Source organism: Ylistrum balloti, unplaced genomic scaffold (genome assembly GCF_031769215.1).
Source record: "Ylistrum balloti isolate Yb309-2 unplaced genomic scaffold, AGI_CSIRO_Ybal_v1 Utg369764, whole genome shotgun sequence".
NCBI lineage: Eukaryota > Metazoa > Mollusca > Bivalvia > Pectinida > Pectinidae > Ylistrum > Ylistrum balloti.
Genome location: NW_026781961.1, coordinates 1551426 through 1566197, shown reverse-complemented (window position 1 = coordinate 1566197; position 14772 = coordinate 1551426). Strand labels below are relative to the sequence as shown.

The 14772-nt window shown below is 33.6% G+C and overlaps 1 protein-coding gene across 1 annotated transcript; it reads right to left on the bottom strand.

Annotated features, from left to right (window-relative positions):
* Nucleotides 1-1530, bottom strand: LOC132543725 (uncharacterized). The gene has a single exon (XM_060207246.1). It carries the CDS (start codon nt 1528-1530, stop codon nt 1-3), a length of 1530 nt encoding a protein of 509 aa, XP_060063229.1.
* Between the last annotated feature and the right edge of the window lie 13242 nt (nt 1531-14772).

Sequence of the window (14772 nt, the reverse complement as noted above, 5' to 3'; positions counted from 1 at the left end):
TCAGTAAGTTCCCAGTGCCTGGAAAACTTTAACGGACTGTTGCCAAAGCTCCCTTACCCATATATGATTGCGGTGGTCAATCGCCAGAATGTCCGGCCAATATATTCCATCCTCTTCATACAAAAGGACTCTTGTGAAATCGCCGGAAATGTCCAGTAGATGGAGAGCATTGTTGTTTATATCGCATACAACAATATTTCCCTCCTTATCACATTTGACGTCACGGGGGTCAAAGGTTTTGTCAAGCGTGCCTTTCGGTGGTCCCTTGTACACGTTCTTCATCCTCCCGTCTTCACGTAAGATCACGAGACTTTCGTTTTCTATATCAGATACACACATATCACCATTGATATTGATGTCAATATACTCCGGGTATTTGAACATTCTCCCACCCATCTGATCATGTTCGATCTCCCGTTTCCGTTTCCCTTCTCTCGAGTATATCAATAAACGATTTCTCTGTTCCGGTCGGTAACGCCGCCGAAAGTCTTCTACACCGCATATTACGACATCCCCATAGCTATTTATGGCAATTCCTGCAGGATGAAGTGGAAGAGTAAGAAAACTGGAAATCTTGTTGTCTGGACTGATGACTTTAACGGTTTTGTTAGCGAAACATGTAACGTAAATTTCATCGGAAGCCTTGTTGACCGCCATATCTCTCACCTCGCTGTGCACATTGATGCTCTTCAGTCTTTGGCCCTCGATATTGTATAGATGTATGGCAGACGACATAGCTTCAGATATCCAAACTTGATCACGTGATGCTGCGCACATGCTCAGAACGTAACTCCCAACATCAAACGTAGTGACAAGACTAAAATCAGTCCCCCATCCCTTTGGTCGTAGTTGCTTAAACTCAAACCGCTTCCTTTGCTCTGATGGTCTTGGTGAGTTCCCTCTTTGATACAAATCACTATAACGTAATTGTGACGTCACAGGGTTTACTGTCTTTGGTCTTTCTGACGCAAGCACGGAAGTTAGAGCTGAAGTTGATGATGTCAAACCGTTCAGAGATGTAAGCAAATTCTTCGTCAAGGCCGAAGTTTCTCCATTTTCACGCCTTGGCGAACTTGCAGAATCTGCAAGACCCGTCACGTGGTGCCTTCTTGTTGCATTTGTTTTTAAATGAACTCTCGTGCAATCGAAACAAAGATTTTGATCACATTCAATACACGTGACTTCCTGTTCGTCGTTGCTGCACGTGTCACACAAATTCCGGAGTCCATTTTCAGCTGAAAGAAGAAGCTTTGGGACATTTGAATTGCTTCCTTTCCCATATTTATAGTTCATATTAGCCCTGTCTAAATCCATATTTGTGGCCGACTCCGTTACAAGGATGTAAGTGCAGCATACAGGACATTTAACTAAACTGTCAAGATCCCCTCTTACACAAGCCCGTGTCGTCCGATATCCTTTAACTCTATCGACGGCGAATTCAACAGAATGCGCATGTGCGAGCCCGTCTGCTCGAGGATTCGACAATTTACAATGGCTAGTTTTCTTATAATTGATTAAAGCTTTATCCATTTTTCTAAACACCACGATTTATTTACAATTTGTATGGCTGGCATTTGGCCACAGGTATAGATCATAAATCTCGGACTGGGTAGGTAATATATATAGGTGTATGTGTTTATGTGGTTATAACCTCTCTATACACAACTTATTATTAAATATTATAAATGTGCTTGATATCTGATGGTGTTATTTACACTTTATAGAAAATGTTTTTAAATATACTTAACGTTATAAAAGATTTGGTGTTATTTCATTGAAATTGAACTTTGATTTCCTTTTTATCTTTAGCTGCAGATTCTATTCTTACATAAAATTTGTCAGTTTTAGAAAATGTTTAAGGTATGGAAAGTATCTATTGAGTGTCGGTCAATCTAACAATACTCGAAATACTTCGGTAACCTTACAGTGAATTACACAATGTATATAGCACAAGTTGGTGACTTATAAATCTCAGTATATAAAAATTCTTGATAAGATTAAATTCGATCTCCTCTTACAGTGCAGGCAAACACGAACAAATCTGGAGATTTGTAGATTGAACGTCAATCACAGCAGTAAATGCGTGTCTTAAAAGTGGTTGTTCTGTGTTCTGTTTCCCTCGGCGTGAAATCTGGCCTTTTCACACATTGAAATACGGGACAATTGTTGGTCGATGTTTATGGCCGGATCTACCTGAAATTATAAATAAATATAAAAGTTATTCAATAAAATAGACATTGCTTACTACTGTAACCAAACACCACGGACGTAGCGATATCATACGTGTAAGTTTAGTTCGTATACAGTAGGGTTAAATCGGCCAATGTATTGATATAAAATCATGTCATTTAATGTGTACATTAGCTGTTGATAATTAAATGTGCCCGTTTAAATACACCACTTTTACACACACTGTCGTTGGTAGACATATACAATGAAGATATTAAGGTACAACGATACGATGAAACACCCCACAAAGTCGAATAATGGGCGATATTTTCTCTCGAGTCAAAACTACCTTGATATCATATACTCTTAAGATATACATAAATTAATATAAAGATTTAAAATTCCCGTTTGAATCATTTAAAACGTTTTAATTATTAACATGAAAGTTAAACTAAAATGAATTTTCATTTGATCTGAAGGCTGAAAAAATATCAAATACTAATAGTAGGTTACATTGCAATTACTCGCGGTAATATATTGTAGCTGCTTTCTATAATATTAGCTCTGTATTTGTGCAGCGAATATGAAATCAACGTATTTATTTATGTAATGATATAGAAGATTTAACACGTGTATAGCACAAAAATCGTTCACAAATAATAAAAAAAAAATGTACAAAAGCGCTAAACCGAAGAACGTATGACAGAAATAAATAGTTGTTTTACTAAAACTATTTCAAACCCTGTATCGATATCATACAACAATGCAATGTACAGCACTGTACGCTTGTAGCTCTCAAAAATATATGATAATGTTCAGTTCTAATTTCCACTCTACAAAATAATTCTACTGTACAGTTCTAACTCTCAACATAACAATTCTCATGTACAGTTCTAACTCTCAACATAACAATTCTACTGTACAGTTCTAACTCTCAACATAACAATTCTACTGTACAGTTCTAACTCTCAACATAACAATTCTCATGTACAGTTCTAACTCTCAACATAACAATTCTTATGTACAGTTCTAACTCTCAACATAACAATTCTACTGTACAGTTCTAACTCTCAACATAACAATTCTACTGTACAGTTCTAACTCTCAACATAACAATTCTCATGTACAGTTCTAACTCTCAACATAACAATTCTACTGTACAGTTCTAACTCTCAACATAACAATTCTACTGTACAGTTCTAACTCTCAACATGACAATTCTTATGTACAGTTCTAACTCTCAACATAACAATTCTTATGTACAGTTCTAACTCTCAAGAAACCTATTATAATGTACAGTTCTAACTCTCAACATAACAATTCTTATGTACAGTTCTAACTCTCAAGAAACCTATTATAATGTACAGTTCTAACTCTCAACAAAACCACTCTACAGTACATTTGTAACTCTCAACAAAACCACTGCACTGTTCATTTGTAACTCTCAACAAAACCACTCTACAGTACATTTGTAACTCTCAACATAACAATTCTACTGTTCATTTGTAACTCTCAACAAAACCACTCTACAGTACATTTGTAACTCTCAACAAAACCACTCTACAGTACATTTGTAACTCTCAACATAACAATTCTACTGTTCATTTGTAACTCTCAACAAAACCACTCTACAGTACATTTGTAACTCTCAACATAACAATTCTACTGTACATTTATAACTCTCAACAAAACCACTCTACAGTACATTTGTAACTCTCAACAAAACCACTCTACAGTACATTTGTAACTCTCAACAAAACCACTCTACAGTACATTTGTAACTCTCAACAAAACCACTCTACAGTACATTTGTAACTCTCAACAAAACCACTCTACAGTACATTTGTAACTCTCAACAAAACCACTCTACAGTACATTTGTAACTCTCAACAAAACCACTCTACAGTACATTTGTAACTCTCAACATAACAATTCTACTGTACATTTATAACTCTCAACAAAACCACTCTACAGTACATTTGTAACTCTCAACATAACAATTCTACTGTACATTTATAACTCTCAACAAAACCACTCTACAGTACATTTGTAACTCTCAACAAAACCACTCTACAGTACATTTGTAACTCTCAACAAAACCACTCTACAGTACATTTGTAACTCTCAACATAACAATTCTACTGTACATTTATAACTCTCAACAAAACCACTCTACAGTACATTTGTAACTCTCAACAAAACCACTCTACAGTACATTTGTAACTCTCAACAAAACCACTCTACCGTACATTTGTAACTCTCAACAAAACCACTCTACAGTACATTTGTAACTCTCAACAAAACCACTCTACAGTACATTTGTAACTCTCAACAAAACCACTCTACAGTACATTTGTAACTCTCAACAAAACCACTCTACAGTACATTTGTAACTCTCAACAAAACCACTCTACAGTACATTTGTAACTCTCAACAAAACCACTCTACAGTACATTTGTAACTCTCAACAAAACCACTCTACAGTACATTTGTAACTCTCAACATAACAATTCTACTGTACATTTATAACTCTCAACAAAACCACTCTACAGTACATTTGTAACTCTCAACAAAACCACTCTACAGTACATTTGTAACTCTCAACAAAACCACTCTACAGTACATTTGTAACTCTCAACATAACAATTCTACTGTACATTTATAACTCTCAACAAAACCACTCTACAGTACATTTGTAACTCTCAACATAACAATTCTACTGTACATTTATAACTCTCAACAAAACCACTCTACAGTACATTTGTAACTCTCAACATAACAATTCTACTGTACATTTATAACTCTCAACAAAACCACTCTACAGTACATTTGTAACTCTCAACATAACAATTCTACTGTACATTTATAACTCTCAACAAAACCACTCTACAGTACATTTGTAACTCTCAACATAACAATTCTACTGTACATTTATAACTCTCAACAAAACCACTCTACAGTACATTTGTAACTCTCAACAAAACCACTCTACAGTACATTTGTAACTCTCAACAAAACCACTCTACAGTACATTTGTAACTCTCAACATAACCACTCTACAGTACATTTGTAACTCTCAACATAACAATTCTACTGTACATTTATAACTCTCAACAAAACCACTCTACAGTACATTTGTAACTCTCAACATAACAATTCTACTGTACATTTATAACTCTCAACAAAACCACTCTACAGTACATTTGTAACTCTCAACATAACAATTCTACTGTACATTTATAACTCTCAACAAAACCACTCTACAGTACATTTGTAACTCTCAACATAACAATTCTACTGTACATTTATAACTCTCAACAAAACCACTCTACAGTACATTTGTAACTCTCAACATAACAATTCTACTGTACATTTATAACTCTCAACAAAACCACTCTACAGTACATTTGTAACTCTCAACAAAACCACTCTACAGTACATTTGTAACTCTCAACAAAACCACTCTACAGTACATTTGTAACTCTCAACATAACAATTCTACTGTACATTTATAACTCTCAACAAAACCACTCTACAGTACATTTGTAACTCTCAACATAACAATTCTACTGTACATTTATAACTCTCAACAAAACCACTCTACAGTACATTTGTAACTCTCAACATAACAATTCTACTGTACATTTATAACTCTCAACAAAACCACTCTACAGTACATTTGTAACTCTCAACAAAACCACTCTACAGTACATTTGTAACTCTCAACAAAACCACTCTACAGTACATTTGTAACTCTCAACATAACAATTCTACTGTACATTTATAACTCTCAACAAAACCACTCTACAGTACATTTGTAACTCTCAACATAACAATTCTACTGTACATTTATAACTCTCAACAAAACCACTCTACAGTACATTTGTAACTCTCAACATAACAATTCTACAGTACATTTGTAACTCTCAATAAAACCACTGCACTGTTCATTTGTAACTCTCAACAAAACCACTCTACAGTACATTTGTAACTCTCAACAAAACCACTCTACAGTACATTTGTAACTCTCAACATAACAATTCTACTGTACATTTATAACTCTCAACAAAACCACTCTACAGTACATTTGTAACTCTCAATAAAACCACTCTACAGTACATTTGTAACTCTCAACAAAACCACTCTACAGTACATTTGTAACTCTCAACAAAACCACTCTACAGTACATTTGTAACTCTCAACAAAACCACTCTACAGTACATTTGTAACTCTCAACAAAACCACTCTACAGTACATTTGTAACTCTCAACAAAACCACTCTACAGTACATTTGTAACTCTCAACATAACAATTCTACTGTACATTTATAACTCTCAACAAAACCACTCTACAGTACATTTGTAACTCTCAACAAACCACTCTACAGTACATTTGTAACTCTCAACAAAACCACTCTACAGTACATTTGTAACTCTCAACATAACAATTCTACAGTACATTTGTAACTCTCAACAAAACCACTCTACAGTACATTTGTAACTCTCAACATAACAATTCTACTGTACATTTATAACTCTCAACAAAACCACTCTACAGTACATTTGTAACTCTCAACAAACCACTCTACTGTACATTTATAACTCTCAACAAAACCACTCTACAGTACATTTGTAACTCTCAACAAAACCACTCTACAGTACATTTGTAACTCTCAACAAAACCACTCTACAGTACATTTGTAACTCTCAACATAACAATTCTACAGTACATTTGTAACTCTCAACAAAACCACTCTACAGTACATTTGTAACTCTCAACATAACAATTCTACTGTACATTTATAACTCTCAACAAAACCACTCTACAGTACATTTGTAACTCTCAACAAAACCACTCTACAGTACATTTGTAACTCTCAACATAACAATTCTACTGTACATTTATAACTCTCAACAAAACCACTCTACAGTACATTTGTAACTCTCAACAAACCACTCTACAGTACATTTGTAACTCTCAACAAAACCACTCTACAGTACATTTGTAACTCTCAACATAACAATTCTACTGTACATTTATAACTCTCAACAAAACCACTCTACAGTACATTTGTAACTCTCAACATAACAATTCTACTGTACATTTATAACTCTCAACAAAACCACTCTACAGTACATTTGTAACTCTCAACATAACAATTCTACAGTACATTTGTAACTCTCAATAAAACCACTGCACTGTTCATTTGTAACTCTCAACAAAACCACTCTACAGTACATTTGTAACTCTCAACAAACCACTCTACAGTACATTTGTAACTCTCAACAAAACCACTCTACAGTACATTTGTAACTCTCAACATAACAATTCTACTTTACATTTATAACTCTCAACAAAACCACTCTACAGTACATTTGTAACTCTCAACAAACCACTCTACAGTACATTTGTAACTCTCAACATAACAATTCTACAGTACATTTGTAACTCTCAATAAAACCACTGCACTGTTCATTTGTAACTCTCAACAAAACCACTCTACAGTACATTTGTAACTCTCAACATAACAATTCTACTGTACATTTATAACTCTCAACAAAACCACTCTACAGTACATTTATAACTCTCAACAAAACCACTCTACAGTACATTTGTAACTCTCAACATAACAATTCTACTGTACATTTATAACTCTCAACAAAACCACTCTACAGTACATTTATAACTCTCAACAAAACCACTCTACAGTACATTTGTAACTCTCAACATAACAATTCTACTGTACATTTATAACTCTCAACAAAACCACTCTACAGTACATTTATAACTCTCAACAAAACCACTCTACAGTACATTTGTAACTCTCAACAAACCACTCTACAGTACATTTGTAACTCTCAACATAACAATTCTACTGTACATTTATAACTCTCAACAAAACCACTCTACAGTACATTTGTAACTCTCAACATAACAATTCTACTGTACATTTATAACTCTCAACAAAACCACTCTACAGTACATTTGTAACTCTCAACATAACAATTCTACAGTACATTTGTAACTCTCAATAAAACCACTGCACTGTTCATTTGTAACTCTCAACAAAACCACTCTACAGTACATTTGTAACTCTCAACAAAACCACTCTACAGTACATTTGTAACTCTCAACATAACAATTCTACTGTACATTTATAACTCTCAACAAAACCACTCTACAGTACATTTGTAACTCTCAATAAAACCACTCTACAGTACATTTGTAACTCTCAACAAAACCACTCTACAGTACATTTGTAACTCTCAACATAACAATTCTACTGTACATTTATAACTCTCAACAAAACCACTCTACAGTACATTTGTAACTCTCAATAAAACCACTCTACAGTACATTTGTAACTCTCAACATAACAATTCTACAGTACATTTGTAACTCTCAATAAAACCACTCTACAGTACATTTGTAACTCTCAACAAAACCACTCTACAGTACATTTGTAACTCTCAACAAAACCACTCTACAGTACATTTGTAACTCTCAACAAAACCACTCTACAGTACATTTGTAACTCTCAACATAACAATTCTACTGTACATTTATAACTCTCAACAAAACCACTCTACAGTACATTTGTAACTCTCAACAAAACCACTCTACAGTACATTTGTAACTCTCAACATAACAATTCTACTGTACATTTATAACTCTCAACAAAACCACTCTACAGTACATTTGTAACTCTCAATAAAACCACTCTACAGTACATTTGTAACTCTCAACAAAACCACTCTACAGTACATTTGTAACTCTCAACAAAACCACTCTACAGTACATTTGTAACTCTCAATAAAACCACTCTACAGTACATTTGTAACTCTCAACATAACAATTCTACTGTACATTTATAACTCTCAACAAAACCACTCTACAGTACATTTGTAACTCTCAACAAAACCACTCTACAGTACATTTGTAACTCTCAACATAACAATTCTACTGTACATTTATAACTCTCAACAAAACCACTCTACAGTACATTTGTAACTCTCAATAAAACCACTCTACAGTACATTTGTAACTCTCAACAAAACCACTCTACAGTACATTTGTAACTCTCAACAAAACCACTCTACAGTACATTTGTAACTCTCAACAAAACCACTCTACAGTACATTTGTAACTCTCAACAAAACCACTCTACAGTACATTTGTAACTCTCAACATAACAATTCTACAGTACATTTGTAACTCTCAACAAAACCACTCTACAGTACATTTGTAACTCTCAACATAACAATTCTACAGTACATTTGTAACTCTCAACAAAACCACTCTACAGTACATTTGTAACTCTCAACAAAACCACTCTACAGTACATTTGTAACTCTCAACATAACAATTCTACTGTACATTTATAACTCTCAACAAAACCACTCTACAGTACATTTGTAACTCTCAATAAAACCACTCTACAGTACATTTGTAACTCTCAACAAAACCACTCTACAGTACATTTGTAACTCTCAACAAAACCACTCTACAGTACATTTGTAACTCTCAACAAAACCACTCTACAGTACATTTGTAACTCTCAACAAAACCACTCTACAGTACATTTGTAACTCTCAACAAAACCACTCTACAGTACATTTGTAACTCTCAACATAACAATTCTACTGTACATTTATAACTCTCAACAAAACCATTGCACTGTTCATTTGTAACCTTCAACGACACAGTTCTACTGTACAGTTCGTTCCCTAAATCATCTCACAGTATTTGTAATTCTGAATAAACCCATTGTAATGTATTGCAAATCATGAAATTCGCTTGGTATTACGACATAACACTCGTCATATAACCCCATAAAGCATATTTGAATACGTTGCAGAATATAACATATAGCATCTAAAACTGAACGGAATAAACAATATATATATATATATATAAAACACAAAAAACGTGGTGATAGACACATTACAAAATGGCCAAACTGACGGACAGTTATCAATTTTTCTCGACCACACAAGCCTGATTTGTCTAGTTAAACCGCGAGCAATTGAAATCCCAGACTTGGGATTTATTCAAGTAGGTGGCGATAATGTTCATTTTGTCTACTGAATGACTAAATAAATATAAACTTTATTAAAAATCCTCTCGTATAAACAGACTACTTATCAATTTAAAAGCTCGGTATACATGTCGTGTACGTAACGGGATAGGGCGATATCAACGTATTAAGAGGCTTTGAAAAGGACTTGGGAGATTGAATATGTAAATGAGTTTGGAGATTAAAGATCCCCTTAAGCTATTGTTAAAACTTCATCATTTGTCAATAATTGTTCTTTGACTTGTGCCTTTATAATTTTATCTACATCTGTAAAGGTTCTTCTTGTTGTATTTGTCTTACAATTAGCATCTTTTGTAGTGTTAATATTTCTGAAATACTCTATTGATTTCCGGAAAACTTTGGCACACATTCAAATTGATACAACATTGCGTAATAGTGTAAGACATATTTGATTAATTTGCCCAAGTAGAAACAAGTCAAAATTTCAGTAGCAACATAATAATTCTGAGTCGAAATTTGTAATAAATGGTCATGTTTCGGAAATGATGCGTGTCCGCTGATTTTAAATTATGTCAAAGTCAACGATAACACATATATATACATGTGTGTCTGGCATGTCTAATGGAGTAGTTTTGTAGGAGTGAATAAAAATTATTTGGCAGCACATACAAAAACGACACCAGTAAACAAACAATTTAAGCACCAAACAATGATATGATCTATTCCATTTGCAAATATTCAGGAGCCTTGATTAAATGATAAATCTAAAAATGATACTCTTAATAATTGTATAATTCAAATTTGCAAAATGAGAATTCCTCTATTTGATATATTGTCAAGTCAAAACTCTCAGCGAAACGTTTGGAACTGAGAATGCCTGTTCTGTTTATATTAAAAAAAGCTATGAAAATGAAATTAATGAATATTAATCCATGGGTCTATTGACTTTTAAAGGTTGATTAACTATATATACATTACCTTCATGCGGTTATTGAAAGCGCGTGGTTGATCGCTATTCATCACAAATAAAGTCATTCATATGTTAGATATAATATTTATGTACAGTGCGTGTATATAGATAGACATCGAACTGCAAAATGACAATTAGATTTTTTTTTTTTTTTTTTTTTAAGTTGGGACTCCATTTTAAATAGCATTTAATTTGTCATATAATGACACCAATCACTTAACCCATAGGTTAAGTCACGTGAGTGCAGATCGTCCGTTGATGTACTGAGGACATCGTGTAAACGGGGATCTGATTTCAAATTCCATTAGATCACTCTTAAAATAATCTTGATTCATTATACAATTTGAATAATTTGGAACAAAGAAGTAAGTAATTTAGGTTCCATTTTCGTGGTTGGAAACTCGGTTTCTCTTGCAGCGAAATGACCCGTAAATTGAGAGCGAAAACTTACAACAGCATGTATATAAAAAATACTTGTAATGTTGTCAAGAATGCGCAAAATACGCCACTATGAATATCCTTACATATTAACTGTATCGTACGGCTGTTTCATACCGCTGTGGTCTTTCATTGATGCTAGGAGCCTTAAGAGTGAAACTCTAGACGAGTGAGTAAAAATAAAAATCTAGTCAACCACAAAAAGCGTTAAAATACGCTATAGTTAGGGAGCTCAGTCATGCGATCCTTAAAATTCAAAAGTAAACATTTTGAATATTGAGTTATTAATTATTCATATATTCAACGGGATTGAAGTCCACTACTACGGACGGGTTTTCAGCCTTTCAGCGGACGAGGGATGATTAAAATATACATAGTATGTGTACATGTCATTCGAGGTTACGACAAAACTCGGAAACTTGAATCAAACATCGGGGTGCTTCTTTTGACACGACCTGCATTAGAAAATGTCTGGTTGAAGCAATATGATGAAATATTTGGGTCTGAAATAGCTATACATTTATATGCATCGGTATGTTACACAAGTAGATGTTAAATTTTGTCGTGAATTCTGACATACAGGGTAGTGTAAAGAATATCTAAATATAGATAAGCATATTGATTTTCGCACACGTGACTGATCAAAGTGTTGACTTGTCTAAAGGAAATCATGTTATTGGCGAGGCCAGTTATCGATATATGAAATGAATTGACAGCCAGAATACGGTTTCCTGTAGTTGATGAATCACATCTAATGATATTTCTTTTGTTTACCAGGAACTGTTGTATTAGAGAATTAGCTAGTTTTCTCCACTGAACCGGAAATGTGATTTAGGTCGCCATTGTTGACTGCTACACAGTAATTGATATTTCATCTTTTACAGGCTTTTTTCCGGTGGTAACATATTATCTTATTTTATACGAGTACAAATATTAGGGTATGTTCGTGTACGATCGTTACGTCGGAGAGTTCATATTATGAGCAAGACTATTGCTTCATTCAAGCTTTTGTAATTATGTATTTGAATGCCTACTTCTCTGTTCTGACGTGCATGTCAAGAAAAAACGTCGATACACGCAGTTTAGAAATAAAGTATTCAACGAGCGGTTGTTGGCGTAAACCTAGTTTTTTTTTTTTTTTTTTTTTAACTTTTAAAACATAGCAAACTTGAGATAAAAATATATCTAACTAGTTTTTGTGATCTGTTTCTCCTATAAAAACCTGTTTAGTTGAGGATGAACTCGCTTATTTTGTGCCAACCCTGTTTTTTCTTAGAAAATCAGTTGGTGCGTGGTGAAATGCCGTTAACCGATATTCAAAACTGACAATTTCAGAAATACACAAAAATAGAATAATTCATTAAAAATCATAGGCAGTAATATCTTCAAAGCTATAAATTGAAAGAAATTTATTTAAAAAATCAATTTATTACCAAATCAATCATAATCTACTCAGTTTCTACGAGTAAGTAAAGTGTCATTTTGGTCAAAGTTCAACTTCTTAACCAATCAAAAGACCAGAAGGTCACATACCAGTAATAGTATATATATCATACATTTATCCAACAGTCAGTTGTTTACCACACGACATTCTCATATGTATAATGTTTATATCATGTTGGATTGTTCCGAAACCAAGAAAATGATCCGATGATATCGTGCATCAGATATCCTGTGTCGAAAAGACATTGAATAAGGGAAGATATTTACACTCTCTCAATTTAAAGTACGTGGCACGTGCATCGTGTCTTTTTAAAATATTACTGGTTTAGACTCAAATCATCGGTTTCTTAGATGTGAAAATTACCTTGGTTAAAAGATCAAACAAAATGAGTAAAATGTAAGTCGAAGTATTCCGTATTACGCTATCCTAGAACTAGCAGTTACATATATATATATGACAATAAACATCAATAAACATGACACGTGTAATGCAATTTAAAGAATATATATGTATTTGGTATATGTCATGTAAGATATATCAAACAATACTGAAATGTATTTGTATGTACATTTCCTCTTGGTCTTCTCGTATTGATTTTCGTTAATTTGACATAAATTTAAACAATTTTTTCCTTGAACTAGAAATTTTAGTAACAGTTTAATGATATAATACACAAATGCGTCCTCACCTTTCATTGAGCACGCTGGGAAGTGGAGCTTGTCATAATCAATCTTGCGTCAAGTTCAGAATCAAATTCTTACATAACGATGTCCTTCCTTTAGAAAACTAGAAATAGAGATGTCTTCCTTCATTTAAGATATGATTAAAAGCATACACAAAAATCATTCTCTTTTCCCGAACTGATATTTTTCCGATCAGTTTCGATGTTTAACAAGTGTTGAGAAAACCATTCCTTCGGTTCGATACGCGACCCGTTAACAACGGCAGATTAAAATCCATTGTAAACAAAGGTAATTTCCATTGTCTAATCACAACGATTTAAGCACTAAAACCTTTAACCGTTAATCCCGGGTAAATTGAGCTGTGTCAGCTAGTTGTATACTAACCTTACAACACACCTACAAATGTACAACCATATATAAGCTGAACTGTCTCAATGTTCTAAAATATTGATGAACTAGAGGCAGCCATGTGTAATTTGTCATCAAGCTTCTTCTCAAATATGCAAATGTGACAATTTTAAAGCAACACGTTCAAAGCAATATAACTGAATCATAAAAGTTGTTTGTCTATTGAACATAGCAGTATCGGTCATAAAACTTAAGTGATATTTATTGACTTCTAACACCATCCCAACGCATAGCCACAAAAGGCTACAAGTACTTACGTTAAAACACATACCGTATAATTGTCTAATTTTCGCGAAGCATATATTTTGCGGTTGTCAGGTTTGGGCTACTTCACCGATAAATATATTTAATTTCGAGTCTGTCTATGAATTTGTGTCAGTATATACAGATAAAGCAGATATTTTCTGAGTTTTCCATTCACTGTTAAAAGATTTATAGAGTATCAACTTTCGTGTTATCTTTAAATTATTTTGGGTATAGCGAAAATACGACCTCGCTAATATTATTAATTATACTTTATACGTATATTATGTGTAGACTTATTCATAATGTATCAAATTGATTAAACACGTGCAAGTGTTAATACATACGTATCAAAAAATTACATGCATACCAACCAGTG